The 16968-nt window shown below is 36.4% G+C and overlaps 1 protein-coding gene across 5 annotated transcripts in view; it reads right to left on the bottom strand.

Annotated features, from left to right (window-relative positions):
• The window catches only part of mrvi1 (murine retrovirus integration site 1 homolog), a 186934-nt gene that overhangs the window by 99063 nt on the left and 70903 nt on the right, over positions 1 to 16968 (bottom strand). For all 5 annotated transcript variants that reach the window (XM_039763543.1, XM_039763550.1, XM_039763566.1 and 2 more), the window contains one exon: positions 14365 to 14459. In XM_039763543.1, the coding sequence (XP_039619477.1) occupies positions 14365 to 14459 (95 nt within the window). The remainder of the gene's footprint in view (positions 1 to 14364; positions 14460 to 16968) is intronic.

Genomic DNA, 16968 nt, shown 5'->3' with positions numbered 1-16968 from the left:
GGATCATCTAATGCTTCTGTTTAATGCTAACTATCCATCCTCCATCCATCCATCCATTTTCTAACCTGCTGAATCCGAACACAGGGTCACGGGGGTCTGCTGGAGCCAATCCCAGCCAACACAGTGCACAAGGCAGGGTGCCAACCCATTGCAGGACACACACAAACACCAAGCACATACTAGGGCCAATTTAGAATCACCAATCCACCTAACCTGCATGTCTTTGGATTGTGGGAGGAAACCGGAGCACCCGGAGGAAACCCATGCAGACACGGGGAGAACATGCAAACCCCACACAGGGAGGACCCGGGAAGTGAACCCGCGTCTCCTAACTGCGAGGCAGCAGTGCTACCACTGCGCCACCATGCTGCCCTAATGCTAACTAAGCTTTGCATTTTGATATATATTGCTTGTACATTGCTTAATACATTAGTGCTTCACAGATGGTTCACTGACAACTGATGTAAAGTAAAGAACAGAAATATATGTTGCCTAGATGAATTAATGTCAGTTATATAATAATTCAGAAAAAAAGATTTAATAGTGTGTGTTTTACTGACAAATATTTTCTAAGATTTTTGTGGTAAGGAAGACAGAAGTTTTATGGTAACCTAATTGTACTCACTAATTATGGCACCAGTTTGGGTAAAAATCAAAGGTACACATTTATTTGTTATAATTAATTTCATATTAATAAATTTCCATAGCAAATGAAATCCCATTTATATGGAGCACAATGACTCACATACCTGGACAAAAATTAAGGACTACGTGATTTACCTCTGATTTTTGGTTATGTTTTCTGCTCCAGTAGTCCAATTAAAAATGTTCGCCTCTCTGCGATGCCAGAGAAAAATATGTGTAAGTTGTGATTCTACACATTACTGACCTTTTCACAGGTGAAAAGCTTAGAAAAATAAGTATCAAGTGTTAGGTATTGTTTTTCAAAGTGTTATTTCTCTCACGTTGTCCTTTACCTTCTTCATCAAAGGCAGGCTGTGTGGTGTATTGGCTAATATACTGCACCTTAAACCAGAAGGCTGTCTATTCAGGCCCAACTTCTCACTCAGTGTATAATCCTGAGCAAGTAACTTAATTTGCCTGTGCTCTTACTGTAAAAAATAAACATAATATACACTAATGTTGTATGTTTTGTAAGATGTTATACAGTATTGTACAAATGTATAATAGAATAGTCAAGAATGTTTATCATTTCTAAAACATGGGGTGAAATATAATAATTACTCTTTCATTCATTTTTTAATTATTGATCTATTTTAGGGTTGCAAGTCACACACACTGATATCCACTCATTTGAAGCAACACCCTTCCCTATGTGCCTTTTTCAAGTCCAAAGTTCCTCTTTTTCTGTTGCGGTAATGTCCATTTGTCTTAGAACCAGCTGCTAACCTTTCTATAATTTTTATAGTACTGTCTTTGGGAGATATTTCATCTGTGTAAGTCATTTTATCTTTGGGAAAAATAAAGCCTTAAGTGCTACGATGAACTTAATGTTTTTTATTGATAAAGGAGTATTTCTTTATTCCTTTACTATTTATTGTAACATAATAAATAGTTGTGATTATAAGAATTGAAAATACTAACTAGTAAGTACAGTACTATTTCTGTGGGAGTATTTTAACCATATCTGACATGCTTCCATCATGAAAACTGGGAGAAATCTGTCCAAATGTGTGAGAAAGAGAGAGGGGATAACTGGTAAATGGCATGGCTGTAAAAGGGCTCAAAGCGATAGACTCTGTGTTGCTGGTCTAATGTTCCTGTTTGCCATGGGCTTGTATTCCAATGTATAATGTAAAGCCCAAAGCTTAATGTAACTACAAAATTCACAGCTCTGTTGGTGTCTCTTCAGCTCTGGGCTCAAGGGGTGAGATCAGGCTTGCATCTGTTACAATAACTAGTCTAGAATAAGACCTCAAAAAGCACTTCTAAGTAACAAGTATGTGTAATATGCACCTTCTGATAATAAAAAAAACAGGAAAGCATATAAATGTTCATAGGCAAAAAAGAACACCAGACTGCTAAAATCTGCTTCTACTTTCAGCAGTAGAGCTCAAAAGGTTTTTTCATTGCTCAAGTCTCATTTAAGAGGAAGGATATTATAAAACACTTCTTTAGAACTAAAATTCATGTTTGGTGGAGCGAAAACAGTATTGTAAGTAATCAGTAAACCTAATGACAGACACAGCTTGTCAGACTTTTCTTTACTTTGCTTATATAAACTGCTCAAAAAAATTAAAGGAACACTTTGAAAACACATCAGATCTCAATGGGAAAAAGAAATCCTCCTGGATATCTTTACTGATATAGACTGGGTAATGTGTTAGGAACGAAAGGATGCCACATCGTTTGATGGAAATGAAAATGATCAACCTACAGAGCCCTGAATTCAAAGACGACCCAAAAATCAAAGTGAAAAAATTATGTGGCAGGCTAGTCCATTTTGCCAAAATTTAATTGCAGTAACTCAAAATTGTACGCAGTAGTTTGTATGGCCCCTGTGTTCTTGTATGCATGCCTGACAACATCAGTGCATGCTTCTAATGAGACGACAGATGGTGTTGTGGGAGATCTCCTCCCAGATCTTGACCAGGGCATCACTGAGCTCCTGGACAGTCTGAGGTGCAACCTGGTGGCATTGGATGGACCAAAACATAATGTCCCAAAGGTGTTCTATTGGATTTAGGTCAGGAAAGTGTGGAGGCCAGTCAATGGTATCAATTCCTTCATCCTCCAGGAACTGCCTGCATACTCTCACCACATGAGGCCAGGAATTGTCGTGCACCAGGAGCCACTGCACCAGCATAGGGTCTGACAATGGGTCCAAGGATTTCATCCTGATACCTAATGGCAGCCAAGGTGCCTTTGTCAAGCCTGTAGCGGTCTGTGTGACCCTCCATGGATATGCCTCCCCAGACAATCATTAACCCACCACCAAAGTGCTCATGCTGAATGATGTTACAGGCAGCATAATGTTCTCCATGGCTTCTCCAGACCCTTTCACTTCTGTCACGTGCTCAGGGTGAACCTTCTCTCATCTGTGAAAGCACAGGGCACCAGTGGTGCATCTGCCAATTCTGGTATTCTATGGCGAATGCCAATCGAGCTGCATGCTGCTGGGCAGTGAGCTCAGGGCCCATTAGAGGACATGGGGCCCTTGGGTCACCCTCATGAAGTCTTTCTGGTTGTTTGGTCAGAGACATTCACACCAGTGACCTGCTGGAGGTCATTTTGTAGGGCTCTGGCAGTGCTCATCCTGTTCCTCCTTGCCCAAAGGAGCAGATACTGGTCCTGCTGATGGGTTATGGACCTTCTATGGCCCTCTCCAGCTCTCCTAGAGTAACTGCTTGTCTCCTAGAATCTCCTCCATGCCCTTGAGACTGTGCAGGGAGACACAGCAAACCTTCTGGCAATGACACTTATTAGCCAAATGATCCATCCTGTATCCCAGAAATTTCATTGACTTGATGAGAAGTTGGACTACCTGTGCAACCTCTGTAGGGTCCAGGTATCTGTGTGAAAAGTAATTGCCTCATGCTACCAATAGTGACACTGACTCTAGCCAAATGCAAAACTAGTGAAGAAACAGTCAGAAAAGATGAGGAGGGAAAAATGTCAGTGGCCTCCACCTGGTTAAACCATTCCTGTTTTGGGGGTCATCTCATTGTTGCCCCTCTAGTGCATCTGTTGTTAATTTCATTAACACCAAAGCAGCTGAAACTGATTAACAACCTCCTCTGCTACTTAACTGACCAGATCAGTATCCCAGAAATTTCATTGACTTGATGCTATACTCTCATTAAAAAGTGTTCCTTTAATTTTTTTGAGCAGTACATTTTATCTGCTATACTTTTTATACTTATATATAGAGGGTAGTGGGAAAATGTCTGTGCTGCAACAAATCTGTCTTTAATTTGCATGTGTTCTTTTATAATATTACATTTATATACAAGATGTTTGTATAGTATATGTTTGCTTAAATCTTAACAGAGTATGAAACCCTATTAGAAAGGGTCTTCATTCTGTTCTTAACATAATTCTTCTTTTTGTAAAAAAATCTCTTTGAAAGAGATTTTTATTTTTAAATATTTTTTCTGCATTCATTTTTTGTTATTTAAATATTGTTTTAGATAGAAATTGAATGAAAAAAGAGAAAGACAGTTGTGATCGTATGGGTTTCATTGTGGGGAGATATTAAAATGGAAAACATAATGGATCATATAGTAAAACAGATGTAAATAATGCTGATAATATCAGCAAGGGATGTAGTACTGCAGACAGTCACTAATCTCGATCCAAACATGAATAAAAACATTTCATTTGTCATTTGTGAAAATGTGGATTCGGTTGGATTAATTCACAATCCTTAAAATTCTAAAAAAACCTGCCACAGGTCTAGTCTTTATAAAAGGCAGCCTTTTTGACATCAGGTAAGGTGATCTGTGTTTTCTATTAAGATTAGGTTTTGCCTTTTAATGCATTCTTTTTGTCATAGCAGCAATGAGAGATGAAGGTTTGCACGTTTGTTGGGCACACAAGTAAGAAATTCAGTGTACATCTTACAGGATCAAAACTGTTGTTATACTTAGTTTCCAGCTTGTCTTTGTACTGATGTTTACCTGTGTTTCATATCTGGATATCGCTGAACTGAAATGCATTGCTGCTAGCCTTCATTTCAGATGTCATTGGTAACCAATGTTTTGTATAAGGAAACATTCAGATGTTTTTGCCGGCACACAGTCATCCACATTTTTTGATGAATCCAGGTAACATTAACATTATTACAGGGGAAAAATTCTAATGCTGACTCTTGGGCTGAATGTTCACACTTTTCACTGACCATAGTTTTTTTTTTTGGACAGTGGAAAGCTCAGGATAGAGAGAAGAATTTCAGAGTTATGAGTTGCTTACTGGCACTTTAATCTTTTAAATTTCGAGTTCTTGGCAGATCCAGCTAATTGCTAACAATGTGGATACTCTGCCCATATACCAAAACTCACAGCTAGGACATTTACTTTCTGCAGACTGGAGCTTAGTGGGGATCACTGTCACTAGGGGATCACTGTCATAGTTGTGCTGTATCCGGTCCCTCCGAAATGAAAACATAATTTCTAATTCTGGCCCATGTACAACTCATTAAGAGTTACTTCAGACTTTCTCTTGATTTAATCACTAATCCTGGGAAAGATGCAAACATGTGATCCAAAAGAGGGACAAACTTTTACTTTATTATTTCAGCTGTCTGTGAAGATCTTTACAGCATGTTAGTTTCTTCACATTGAATTTTGGAATAAATGGGGAGATTAGTGTCTCTCCAACACTCATTATGCTTTTAATTGCTTATATATATATATATATATATTTATATATATATATATATATATATATATATATATATATATATATATATACACACACATATATACCCTTGAACACAAACACACACAAATGTTTAAGATTTTGTTTAAATAAATATGAGAGGGACAAGTGGTCCATGACATTAGGCAGTTTTTAAATAAATAATTGTGTGCAGGGCTCATATCAGGTGTGGGTGTGTGCAGGCCCGCTTTGATCCATGGATAATTGGGGTACTTGGCTGATCGCACCACATACACGGGTGCGGGCGGGTGGATTGGCTGGGTGCCTCAATTGTGCCTGTGATATGCCTGCACTCAGTTACAAAGGAGAGGTAATTAAGGAGGCTGCACAGAAGAAGTAAAGGAAAGAGAAAGAAAATGGAAGGGCCATGAGAAGACCAAAAGGATGCCCCTGCAGCAAACAGTGAGAGGCAGATGGTAGGGAGTGAGCTTCAGGGCTGCAGAAGCCAGAGGCTAAGAAAGGGACAGGCAGCAGGAGATGTATGTGGCTCAGTTTGGCACACCCAGATTGCCAAAGGCCTGACATTGGAGATTTGAACCATGATATGATGATGGGCTGTACCTGTTGGCGGGTGTCTCCTCCTTCTGTGAGGTCTGAAGAAGATAAAGGGAGGAGGTACCAGGTTTAAAAAGGCAGCATTGGGGCTTATAGTTTTTGTAGACTGTCTCTGGATTTTAACTTTGTTGTTTTTTATGGAATACATTTATGGAGATTTTAACTTTCAGCATCACTGGTTTTTATGGATTATTTATTGAAGAGTCAAGTGCACTGCACTTATTGAACATCGTTTTATTTTTGATTGATTTCTGGACCTACCCCTTGCTGCATGTAAGTGTGTCTTCATTTGCCTGGCTAATCTCAGTTAAGACTATCGAAGATCCAGTTTCAAGGTTGGAGCTAACCCAGACCATCACAGAAAGTGCTAAATAAAAAGGTTGTTTAAAACAGAATCTATAAACTTTAATTCAAGATTTAAAAAATGTTTGAGAGGAAAAATGTGTTGACATAATTCAGCAAGTGACTCACCCTAAGAGTTGGAGAGCAGCCAATGTAACTTTAGGGATTATTAACTAATAGTAAATTTAATACAGCTAGAATGTTTTAATCTTAATATTCATAGAAGATTATTTGTATGCCATGAGATTTGGATGTTATTTTTAAAGGAATAAATAAATCTGAGTTCTACATTTGCTTAAATAGAAGGCATAGTTGCAGACATTTTATATACTATGGAAGTATATTTACTAACAATATTAATGCAGCCTTATTTCAAGAATTCAGCCATATTTCAAGTATTCACCATTTATACAGCAATAAATATATTGAGAATTTTATGATGCTACCTTAACAGCCTTTACAATTCTACATAGAATTAACTTCTTAGATTACCCAATTCAAGAAAATCTGAGCATATCGCACTGGTTTTAGCAATATTATAATTTGTTACCTGTGTCATTTAGAATTAATTTAAAATACTATTAGAGGTATATAAACCTTTGAATAATCTTGCTGCTTCTTACATTTTGGATGTAAGCATAACTAACCATAAAATAAATGGTAAGGTGGCCTTTTGCTGTTACACTCCAAAAATCTGGAATATTGTACCAACAGAGATATGCCAAGCTAATGATTTATTAATTAGTTTTTTTATAGCTGCATTTTAGTTCAACCTCTAATAGATTATGTGTATTGCAAATAACATATTTCTTGGATTTGCAATTATTCTTAATCTCTATTCTTCTCTTTTCTTTTCTCATTTCCTTCAGTGCCATCACCATCTGATTAAAGTACTGTTCAGGCACCTGCATGTTGGGATGAATGTGAACACTTTCAACTGTTGGCAAGATGCACTGCATAAGATTTTTCAGGGCAAATCTAAAACATAATGGAAACTACTTATGTTAGTTAGGTTAGGTTAGGTTAGGTGGTATGCCCAATGTGTGCTGGGTAATCTTTTGGCCAGTGTTGTGCATGAACTAGTTCAGAAGAATGCGTTCATTGAACAAGCTCATTTTTCTAAGAACAGTGAACTTAACGTATTTGCAAGTGAAGAACTTAAACGTGAGCTAGTTCAATTTTATGTCACATTCTGGATCTGGTTTAAATCCAGATTAAACGTTTTGCCTTACCCTGTAATCTAGGGGTGGAGCCGAATCCGAATATGGTATTTGGATACGCACAAATAGTGGATTTTTACGAATACTTATTTCGTATGAATGTTTTGTGATTTATTTGTATTCGGAAAAAATAAGATAAAATCAAATAGGCACTGTCTGTGTCTGCCTGCTTGTGCTTAAGCTGCACCCCCGCTGACACGAGCATGCGGTGAAGCTCCTCTTTTGCTTTTAGGAAAACTTTGTACATCGCGAGGCCACTTTATATTTTGCCCGTTGGACATGCAATTTGTGACACGAATTTTAACCGGCAGGTTAGTTCACTTACACGCTGGTTCCACAGTCACCATTTGTGTCACATGGTTGGAAATAGAGCGGCAATTTATATGTATACTTGCATGTACAGTATTCAAATTTCTTTTTTTACATGGGAGGATATTAGCATATATTGTTATATGTGTTTGTTGCTGGGTAAAACTCAATAAAGTGTATTTAAATAAAAAAAAGTCTTCATAATTATTGTATTTTATTCAAGAACAATGTAATCTATACTAATAAAAGGCAAAGCCCTCACTCACTCACTCACTCACTCACTCACTCATCACTAATTCTCCAACTTCCCGTGTGGGTGGAAGGCTGAAATTTGGCAGGTTCATTCCTTACAGCTTCCTTACAAAAGTTGGGCAGGTTTCATTTCGAAATTCTACGCGTAATGGTCATAACTGGAAGCTGTTTTTCTCCATTTACTGTAATGGAGATGAGCTTGAACGCCGTGGGGGCGGAGTTTCGTGTGACATCATCACGCCTCCCGTAATCACGCAGTACATAGAAAACCAGGAAGACCTCCAAAAAGCGCTGAAGAAAACATGCATTATATAATTGAGAAGGCAGCGAAACAATAAGAAGCGAGCAAGTGACATATACAACCATATTCATGAGTTCTGCTACTTCGGAAACAAAGTAGGATGTAAACCTACACTTTAAATTAAGTTCATAGACAGGCTGCGCTGGCGTTTGTAATTTAGTGCCTGCCCATATAAGGCCGTCCGTCAGCGTCAATCCAATAGCAAACTCCACTAAATATTCACGGGTGAAGGACTGTGCTTATGCAGAGGAAGATGAGATGGTCAGGGTGGTGTTTGGCACAAACTCAGCGAAACTGCGAGAGAAAGTTTTAAGTGCCAGGACTAAGGTAACATTAAATACAGCCATGGACATAGCACGAGATGGCACCAGCACAGCTGGGAACCTTCGATGCATGTACAGCGAGCGGCTCACGTGAACTGGCGCAGTGCACAGATAAAAGCAACAGTTCCAAAAGCTGAACAAAACCGAATTACACAATTGAAAAGGCAGCAAAAATATGAAGCGTCTGATACATACAAGCATATTCATAAATCCAGCTACTGCGGAAACAAAGCACACGTGGAAAAAGTCAATGTCCGCTAAAGGAAGACAGTGTAAAAAACGTGCATGCAGTGTGTCAGGTCTCAGATAAAGAAGAAGGCGAGCTGTTTATTGATGCAGTAAGAAGCGAATCGATGAATGAAACCTGTCATCTTTACAGCGATTGACAAACACGGAATGTAACTTGAACACAACACATCCTACAAATACGAACCTGATTGAAAGAAATAATGATAATCAAATCCTTGATGACAGCAACACTCAGTAACACTCACAAAACAAATACTGTATATTGACAGTCATGTTACGTTATTTTTAAAATGTTCCCTTTTCTTTTCTAGCTTTTTAACACACTACGTCTCCGCTGCGATTCGCGGGTATATATATATATATATATACCCCGATCTACACATACTCGAATAATGGATAATTTATTAGCCACCAATGATTGTTTTGGTAAAGCCATACTCAGTGTATTCATTAGATGAGCGGTAAAAAGTAAGAGCGAGGGAGGATGACTTATTGAGGCATGCAGGCTGTAGTCTTGCGTCAACTCTATCTGAATTGCGATCACATTTGAAAAAATATATCTTTTCAAGTTCTATTTAGTCCATATGTGTCAAACTCAAGGGCGGGCCACATCCGGCCGGCGTGTAATTATATCCGCCCGAGATCATTTTATATACTGTATTATTGTTATTAATGGCCGGGTATATGAAGCGCTGGTAACACAATAAACTACAGATCCCATAATGCAGCGCTTCAGCTGCCTTGCCGAACACTTACGCGTTAATCAAGTCTAGCTTATGATGCTGCAAGTTATTGCAAGCTAGCTCACACGATGCTGAAGAGAAAAGTTGATTCTGAAAATAGAGCCTTTAAAACCGATGGGAGGCTGAGTATATGTTTACTGAACCCGTGTGTCTCATTTGTGGAGCTAATGTGGCTGTAATTACAGAATTTAATCTAAGGCGGCACTATGAGACAAAACATCAGGGTAACCTGAAAGACCTGAATGCAATGCAGAAGATACAGAAAGCAGAAGAATTAAATAAGAATCTAAAACTTCAGCGGACGTTTTTACCCGTGCACAATCACAAAGTGATTTCAAGTGAAGCTGCTTTTATGGGAGACACAAATGCACCAGTGCAACTTGCCCCACTTTCCCTGTTGCCAAGTAATGTTAAACCAAGTCGTCACTACGGTGTTCCCAAATCGCACTTTGCTGATAAACTGGCGCACTGAGTTTGCACGGCGCTTTGGTGACTTTGAAGAACAAAAAGTCCGTCTACATGCGGCTCGAACCTTGTGCATGTTTGGTAGCACATATCTGTGTGAGAAGCTCTTCTCAGTGATAAAGACTAACAAAACAGCACACAGGAGTCGCCTCACTGATGAGCACCTGCAATCCATCCTGAGAATCTCCACAACACAGAACCTCACACCAAACATAAAGAACTTGTTGCCAAAAAAGATGCCAGGCGTCCAGCTCTAAAATGACATATGAGCAAAGACAACTGAATGATTTGATTTGTTATTGCTGAAAGGAACACATTTTATTTATATTTCCAGGTTTTGTTATGCAGCATGTTCATATTTGAATTTGTATAATTTTGACAGGATATATTTTTATGGAGAGCAAAATCTTTTGGGATATTTAAAATCTAACTTTATTTTTTTATATAAAATTACATAAGAGTAAAGAAATTTGAATGTTTGTTCTTTTAATGTTTACTTTATTTCTAACTTGTATAATTTAGACAGGATATATTTTTATGGAGAGCAAAATATTATAAGTTGTTTAAGGTTTGAGTTGATTTATTCAGGAATAATATTCCTGTCTGTTTTACCATTCCTACCAAAGATATTTCTGTGACTAAATAAAAATTCCTTCTATTTAAAATTTAAATAGAACTTGAACAAATCGATAGTTCATAATATCCACGCAGACTTGCACGTAAAGCGGAGTTATCCGTTTTAACAAGCAGCGTATTGCACTGATACGAAATAGCTGTGTGTGTATATATGTAGATATGTATGTGTATGTATATATATATATGTATTTGTGTGTATATATGTGTGTGTATGTATGTATGTGTGTATGTATATGTATGTGTATATATGTAGATATATATATATGTATGTATATATGTGTGTATATATATGTGTGTATGTATAGATATGTATATATATATGTTTATGTGTGTGTGTAATATATATATATATATATATATATATATATATGACAGAAACATCATCACTCACAACAGTGACAAAACAATTACATTAACAATCATGTTACGTTATTTTCAAAATGTTTCCTTTTCTTTTTCATTGCTTCTTTAACACACTACTTCTCCGCTGCGAAGCGCGGGTATTTTGCTAGTGGTCTAATATAAGGCATTCCAAATTGAAAAAAGTAAGCTCATGGGTCATTTATTCTCACTACTTAAAAAATACAAAATGAACTGAACATGAACTAGTTCAAAATTGAAATTATAAACCATGAACGTGAATTTATTCATTTTAATCTGTGTGAACTGAACTTTGAGCTAGTTCTTGTGAGGTGTGAACTTGCACAACACTGCTTTTGGCTTTGGAACTCCTGCAGATTTTTTTTTTTCTCCAGCATCTCTCTAGCTAGTGGCTTATTCTTTCTGTCCTCCGTGGCTATCTGACCGTAGCATCGGACTTAGCATTATAATCATCACAGACTTATGAATCTATATAATTAAAGACTCTGCCTTGTCTATTACTTGTACATAGGCATTATTTACATGCATATTTATTTATTCTGATTTTTGGTATTTCCTTTATTCATTCATATAGTTATTTATTTCTAATTTGTTGTTTTTCCTTTTTTTTACTTGCATGAAAATTTGCTATAGAAATAAATGTTATTGTGGTTCTTCTCTTTCCTTTTACATTTGCAGTTCCTTTGTTAGTGTTTGGCTTTTTTGATGAGGCTCCTCCACTTTTTCCTATTCTCTACTTCAGAGGTTCCCAAACTTGATCCTGGGGACCCACTTTGGCTGCAGGTTTTTGTTCCAACCAGCTTCTGTTTTTAATTGGACTTCTGGGCTAATTAAGTGAACTGTTATTTCAGAAGTTCTATAGTTTGGGAACAATAAAGAAATTAGAAAACTAAGTTTGGTTAAAAAAAAAAAAGTAAATGTACCAAGCAGTTATATGGGAATAACGTATTTTGTTCTTATTAACAACATTTTCATCTTGATTTTCATTCTGCTTTTCCAGGTGTTCTAATTGTTTAATTAATTCATTATTAACTAATTATGTGTCTGACGCTACAGAAGTTGCAGCCTTTCATTATTCAGTGTTGTTTGCCTGGCTGTCTGCTCTGCTCGTTTTTAATTATCATTAATAAGATCCAACGAAGAGAGCAAACTGCAGTGAAAAGAGTCAAAATACAATGAAATCAACAAAAGAGAGTTAAGCAACTTAAATCTACAAAAAAAACAGAAATGTTTCTTAATGTCTTATAAATGTTAAAATCATGCTGCTGTGCTTTTCTGATTGTAGAAAAGGAGAAGAGAAAAAAATACCAGCTAAAAAATAAGATCAGTGTTATCAGGTGTTGTCACTGATTATGAATCTGGCTGAAATAAAAAAACCTGCAGCCACAGTGGACTCCCAGCTCTACATCTTTAACCCTCGTCTTCTTCACCCTCATATTTTTTTCTCTCACAGTTGCTCCGTCTAACTTTCTGTCTTTCCCTCAACCTTCTACCTGTGACAGGCCTTTTCTAGACACTCTCCATCACACTTCCTTCTTACCACATGCCCATCTCATTTCTATTTAGAATCTTTTTTTTTTTTTTTTCTTATGTTACCACTTCTACTCCTCTTGCAACCCTCCTCACTCATCAGACCCCAAAAGCCCACCTCAGCGTTCTCTTTTCAGTTCTTTTAATTTTCTTTTCCTCTCTTTTTCTAATTGCCTGTTTCTCTGTACTATACAGTACATCACCACTGGCCTTATTACTGTTAAATTAATCTTCACCTTTACTTTACTTCCAATGCATGTTAGATTAACTGGCAATTATAAATTACCCTAATGTAATTATGGGTGTAATTGTAGTTAGGTGAAATGGTACACTACCCAGAGTTGGCTTAGTAATATTCAAATTCAAGAGGTCAACAGTCTGAAGAATTCTATTGGAAGGTGAATCCTTATACTTGTCATCAGCAGGTCTATGGAAATTTCTGAGTTAAGATGAGAAAAAATACAATTATGACTTCTCCATCTTTGGAGAGAGAAGACTGCAGATCTGCTTTTTTAAAATTGAATCAGTGTCACCATTACTATAACAACCTCATTTAAAATACCTCAGTATTATTGTTGTTGGCTGAGACAACTATATGGATGATGTGCAATAGCTTCCTAGTCTGTGTTGTCACCCATCAAGCTTTTACAGGTATTGACTCTAACTAACACTGCTTACAAATGTAGCTGCTATGAATTTAAACATCAAGCAATCCTGACATTAATAAGATCTAATTTTTAATAGTTTTGGGATTTTTTAAAACAAATTAACTAAAATGTGTAATATTAATGTGCTTAGTGTTAGCATCTTTCATTTTCACTTTGAATTATCTTAAAATACTAAAATAAACTCAAAGATATTTTGCTACTGGCTAGCTACTCAGAATAATTTTCTGGTGTCACAGAAGTACCTGAGATATTAATGCGCATTTAATCTCTGTATAAATAAAAAGCCAGGTGTGCATATGCATCACAAAAAAGTCGTCCAATGTAGCTAGCAAGCTTCTGTATTGAAAAAAACCCTTTTAACTTACATTGAAACAAAATAAATAATTAGCTGATTGCAGAAACACAAACAAAGAAACATTGAAAAATACTAAAAAAAACACTAAAAATTGAAAACTAAAAATCAGGATAAAAAATGCAAATTAAAAATTAGCATGAAAGCACAAAATAAAAATTAAAATGAAAATGGAAACTAAAATTAGGATGAAAACAAAAACATAAATCAAACACTGCAGCCTTGAAAAACAGGGAAAGTGCTTTTAGAGGACCACTCAAGTTCACTGAAATGCTTTCCTGATTTTTTTCCCCGTTTCTCACCACTGAACCACCAAGTACCCCATTCTCTAGTGACATAATTTCTGTTATTAATTCTGTTTTCATTTTCATCATAATTTTTAGTTTGTGATTTCATATTAAATTTTAATTTGTGCCTTCAGCTGAATTTTTACTTTGTGTTTTCATATTAATTTTTAGTTTTTATTTTCATTTTTAATTTTACTTTTTCTGTTAATGTTTAGTTTGTATTTTACATTTTTTCTTTCTTTGCACTTTGACCTTCAGAGTCATCATTAGCAAAATCTAGACAGTGACATTTGGCCTCTCTCAGCTTCCACTCATTGAAAATACATGACATGAAGTCATTGCAATACTTACCTGTTCTCTGACAGTTTGGTAAACTCCTGGTCAACAGGGAAAGTTTCCTTGTGGAAGACAATGGAAGGTGCACTGCTCCTTTTGGGATGATTAGTCTGTAACCAAAAATGCAATGTTTCGATAAGCAAATGTAACATATATATATATATATTTTTTTTAAATGATGTCGTAGTTACAATAGTGTTCACCTTTCATCTAAGCAACAATTACACACTATGGTCACCACTATAGCAACGGTTTTTTCCCCTTTTTAATTGTATTATGAGAAATCCAAATGATGCCACCAACATCATTTTATGTGAATTTAATCAATCAGGTACTATTCTCAAATGATTTATGGGACCAATAATGCCTTCATTTAGCCCATCAGCATGTCATTTAAATATTGAAAGGGAAACAGATCATCCTGGAAGTATTTTTAAAACAAATAATTAATACTATGGAAGAGACTGTCATAAAAACAAACTCCTCTGCATTACTGTAATGTTAAAATAGGAAAAATGTTAAATCCTATCTGTAAAACCTTCATACAAAAAATGAGGACAGATAAATTGAGGTCTTTCTAGGACCTTCTGAAGAAATAATCAAGAAAATGAATTAAGTTCAAAACACTAAATGAAGTGCAAGATCAAAATCATAATTTTAAAAAGGCACCAAATCAAAATCCTTTCTTGTGATGCTTATTTTTTCAAGCACAAATCACTTCAGTAAAATTCAGATGCTGTTTAATGCGAACGGCCTTATACATCAAGACTCCCAGGGTCACATGGCTTTTGTATATCAAGCTGAGATGGTAGCCCAGCAAACAAAATGACTGTGACTATAAAGAACATTAACCAAATGGAAATAAAATCACATAACCAGAATGTATTATGAGATGTGTATGTGACATGAGGGGTTTCAAACTGTTAAGATTATCCTAAATTTTTATTTTTTACTTCATCACTTTGCTTATTTATTTGTGTTTTGTTCAATCAAGAGTTTGTTAGGACAGAGAATCTAGCTGTTTAAGTTTCAGTTTTGTTTTGCCTAAGTTTAGGTTTTCAAGGGTGTTGCAATTTTGTGAACTTTTTTTTCTGTAATTCAAAATTTGTTGCTAAGTTATGATTACCCAAAGTACACAAAGTGTGATGTCATTGTCACACCAATATAACGATCAGTGTTGCTCTCTTCTAGGTGGCCAGTTTTCTTTATAGTCTTCTGCTTCCTAAAATGTTTTCTATGTCTTTTGGTTTAGTGTTTTGGGTTAATTATGATGTATTTCTGATCACCCAGTTTTGATAATTGCCTGAATATTCTGTTTATGTTTTCATCCCCTGATCCTTTTCTCATTTTCTTTTGTGGTCTGCTATTTTTCTATTATCTCCCAGCAGAATGCATATATTAAATAGCATCTGGACTTTTAAAGAGGGAGTTTGCAAGAGGCTTATAACTGAGTAATCAAATAGTTTTGGATAAATTAGTTATAATTAGTTATATTTGACTTGGGCGGCATGGTGGCACAGTGATAGCGCTGCTGCCTTGCAGTTAGGAGACCCAGGTTTGCTTCCCGGGTCCTCCCTGCGTGGAGTTTGCATGTTCTCCCCGTCTCTGCGTGGGTTTCCTCTGGGAGCTCTGGTTTCCTCCCACAGTCCAAAGATGTGCAGGTTAGGTGGATTGGCGATTCTAAATTGTCCCTAGTGTGTGTCCTGCAGTGGGTTGGCACCCTGCCTGGTATTGGTTCCTGCCTTGCGCCCTGTGTTGGCTGGGATTGGGTCCAGCAGACCCCTGTGACCCTGTGTTTGGATTCAACGGGATGGAAAATGGATGGATGAATATACTTGACTTTAGTGTAGCCTTTTGCACTTTAATGAATGACTGCATACTGAGAGTAAAGCTCCACTAAAACTCATTATTTTTGTTTCCAATTTTATGCTAGATTTAGAATGCATTAAAAACTCTGTCCTCCATTATGGCATCACCACCTAACTACAGGTGACTCAGCAGCACATTTTTGTATGCTACAGAAAACATCTCTTGTTTGTGTGACTGCTGAAACAAGTGGAGATGTATAAGTTATATGTTTACAGGGACTATACATGTACATTGTGCATTGAACCATATTAGTGGGATATTATAGCAATGTTCTTTTGATTGGTAAACACTTTTTTCTTAATTTCACAACTTACAATTATTGGTTTATTAACTGTAATTCATAAAATTAGTATAGTATTAGTATGGTATGGTAAAGCATGGTGTCCTATGGAAATAGTTCACAGAATCTAATACTGCAAACATACACAATGGAATTCCACAAACTGCACAAATGTTTGGTCATTAGTACAAATATTTAGCTAAAAACTAAGGTATATTTCTATATATTTTGTAAAAGAATACCTTTTTCAGGTAGCTGTGGACACCTTGTAAATTAATTAAAGATGATGTATGAACTGAAGGGCCATTAGGTTTCATTCTTTATATGTTGTCAACAGTACAATAAACAATGACAATGCTTTTTCCATAGTCTTCAAAGAGGATTTCAAACAATGATGAGCATTCTTGGAGTCGGGAAGCAGAAGAATGGGTTTGATTCCTATCCCAGCCACTGTGTGGAATTCACATATT

The sequence above is a fragment of the Polypterus senegalus genome, chromosome 1 (assembly GCF_016835505.1).
Source record: "Polypterus senegalus isolate Bchr_013 chromosome 1, ASM1683550v1, whole genome shotgun sequence".
Lineage (NCBI taxonomy): Eukaryota > Metazoa > Chordata > Cladistia > Polypteriformes > Polypteridae > Polypterus > Polypterus senegalus.
Note: the sequence above shows the minus strand (reverse complement) of the source record. Positions and strands in the feature narration are given on the sequence as shown.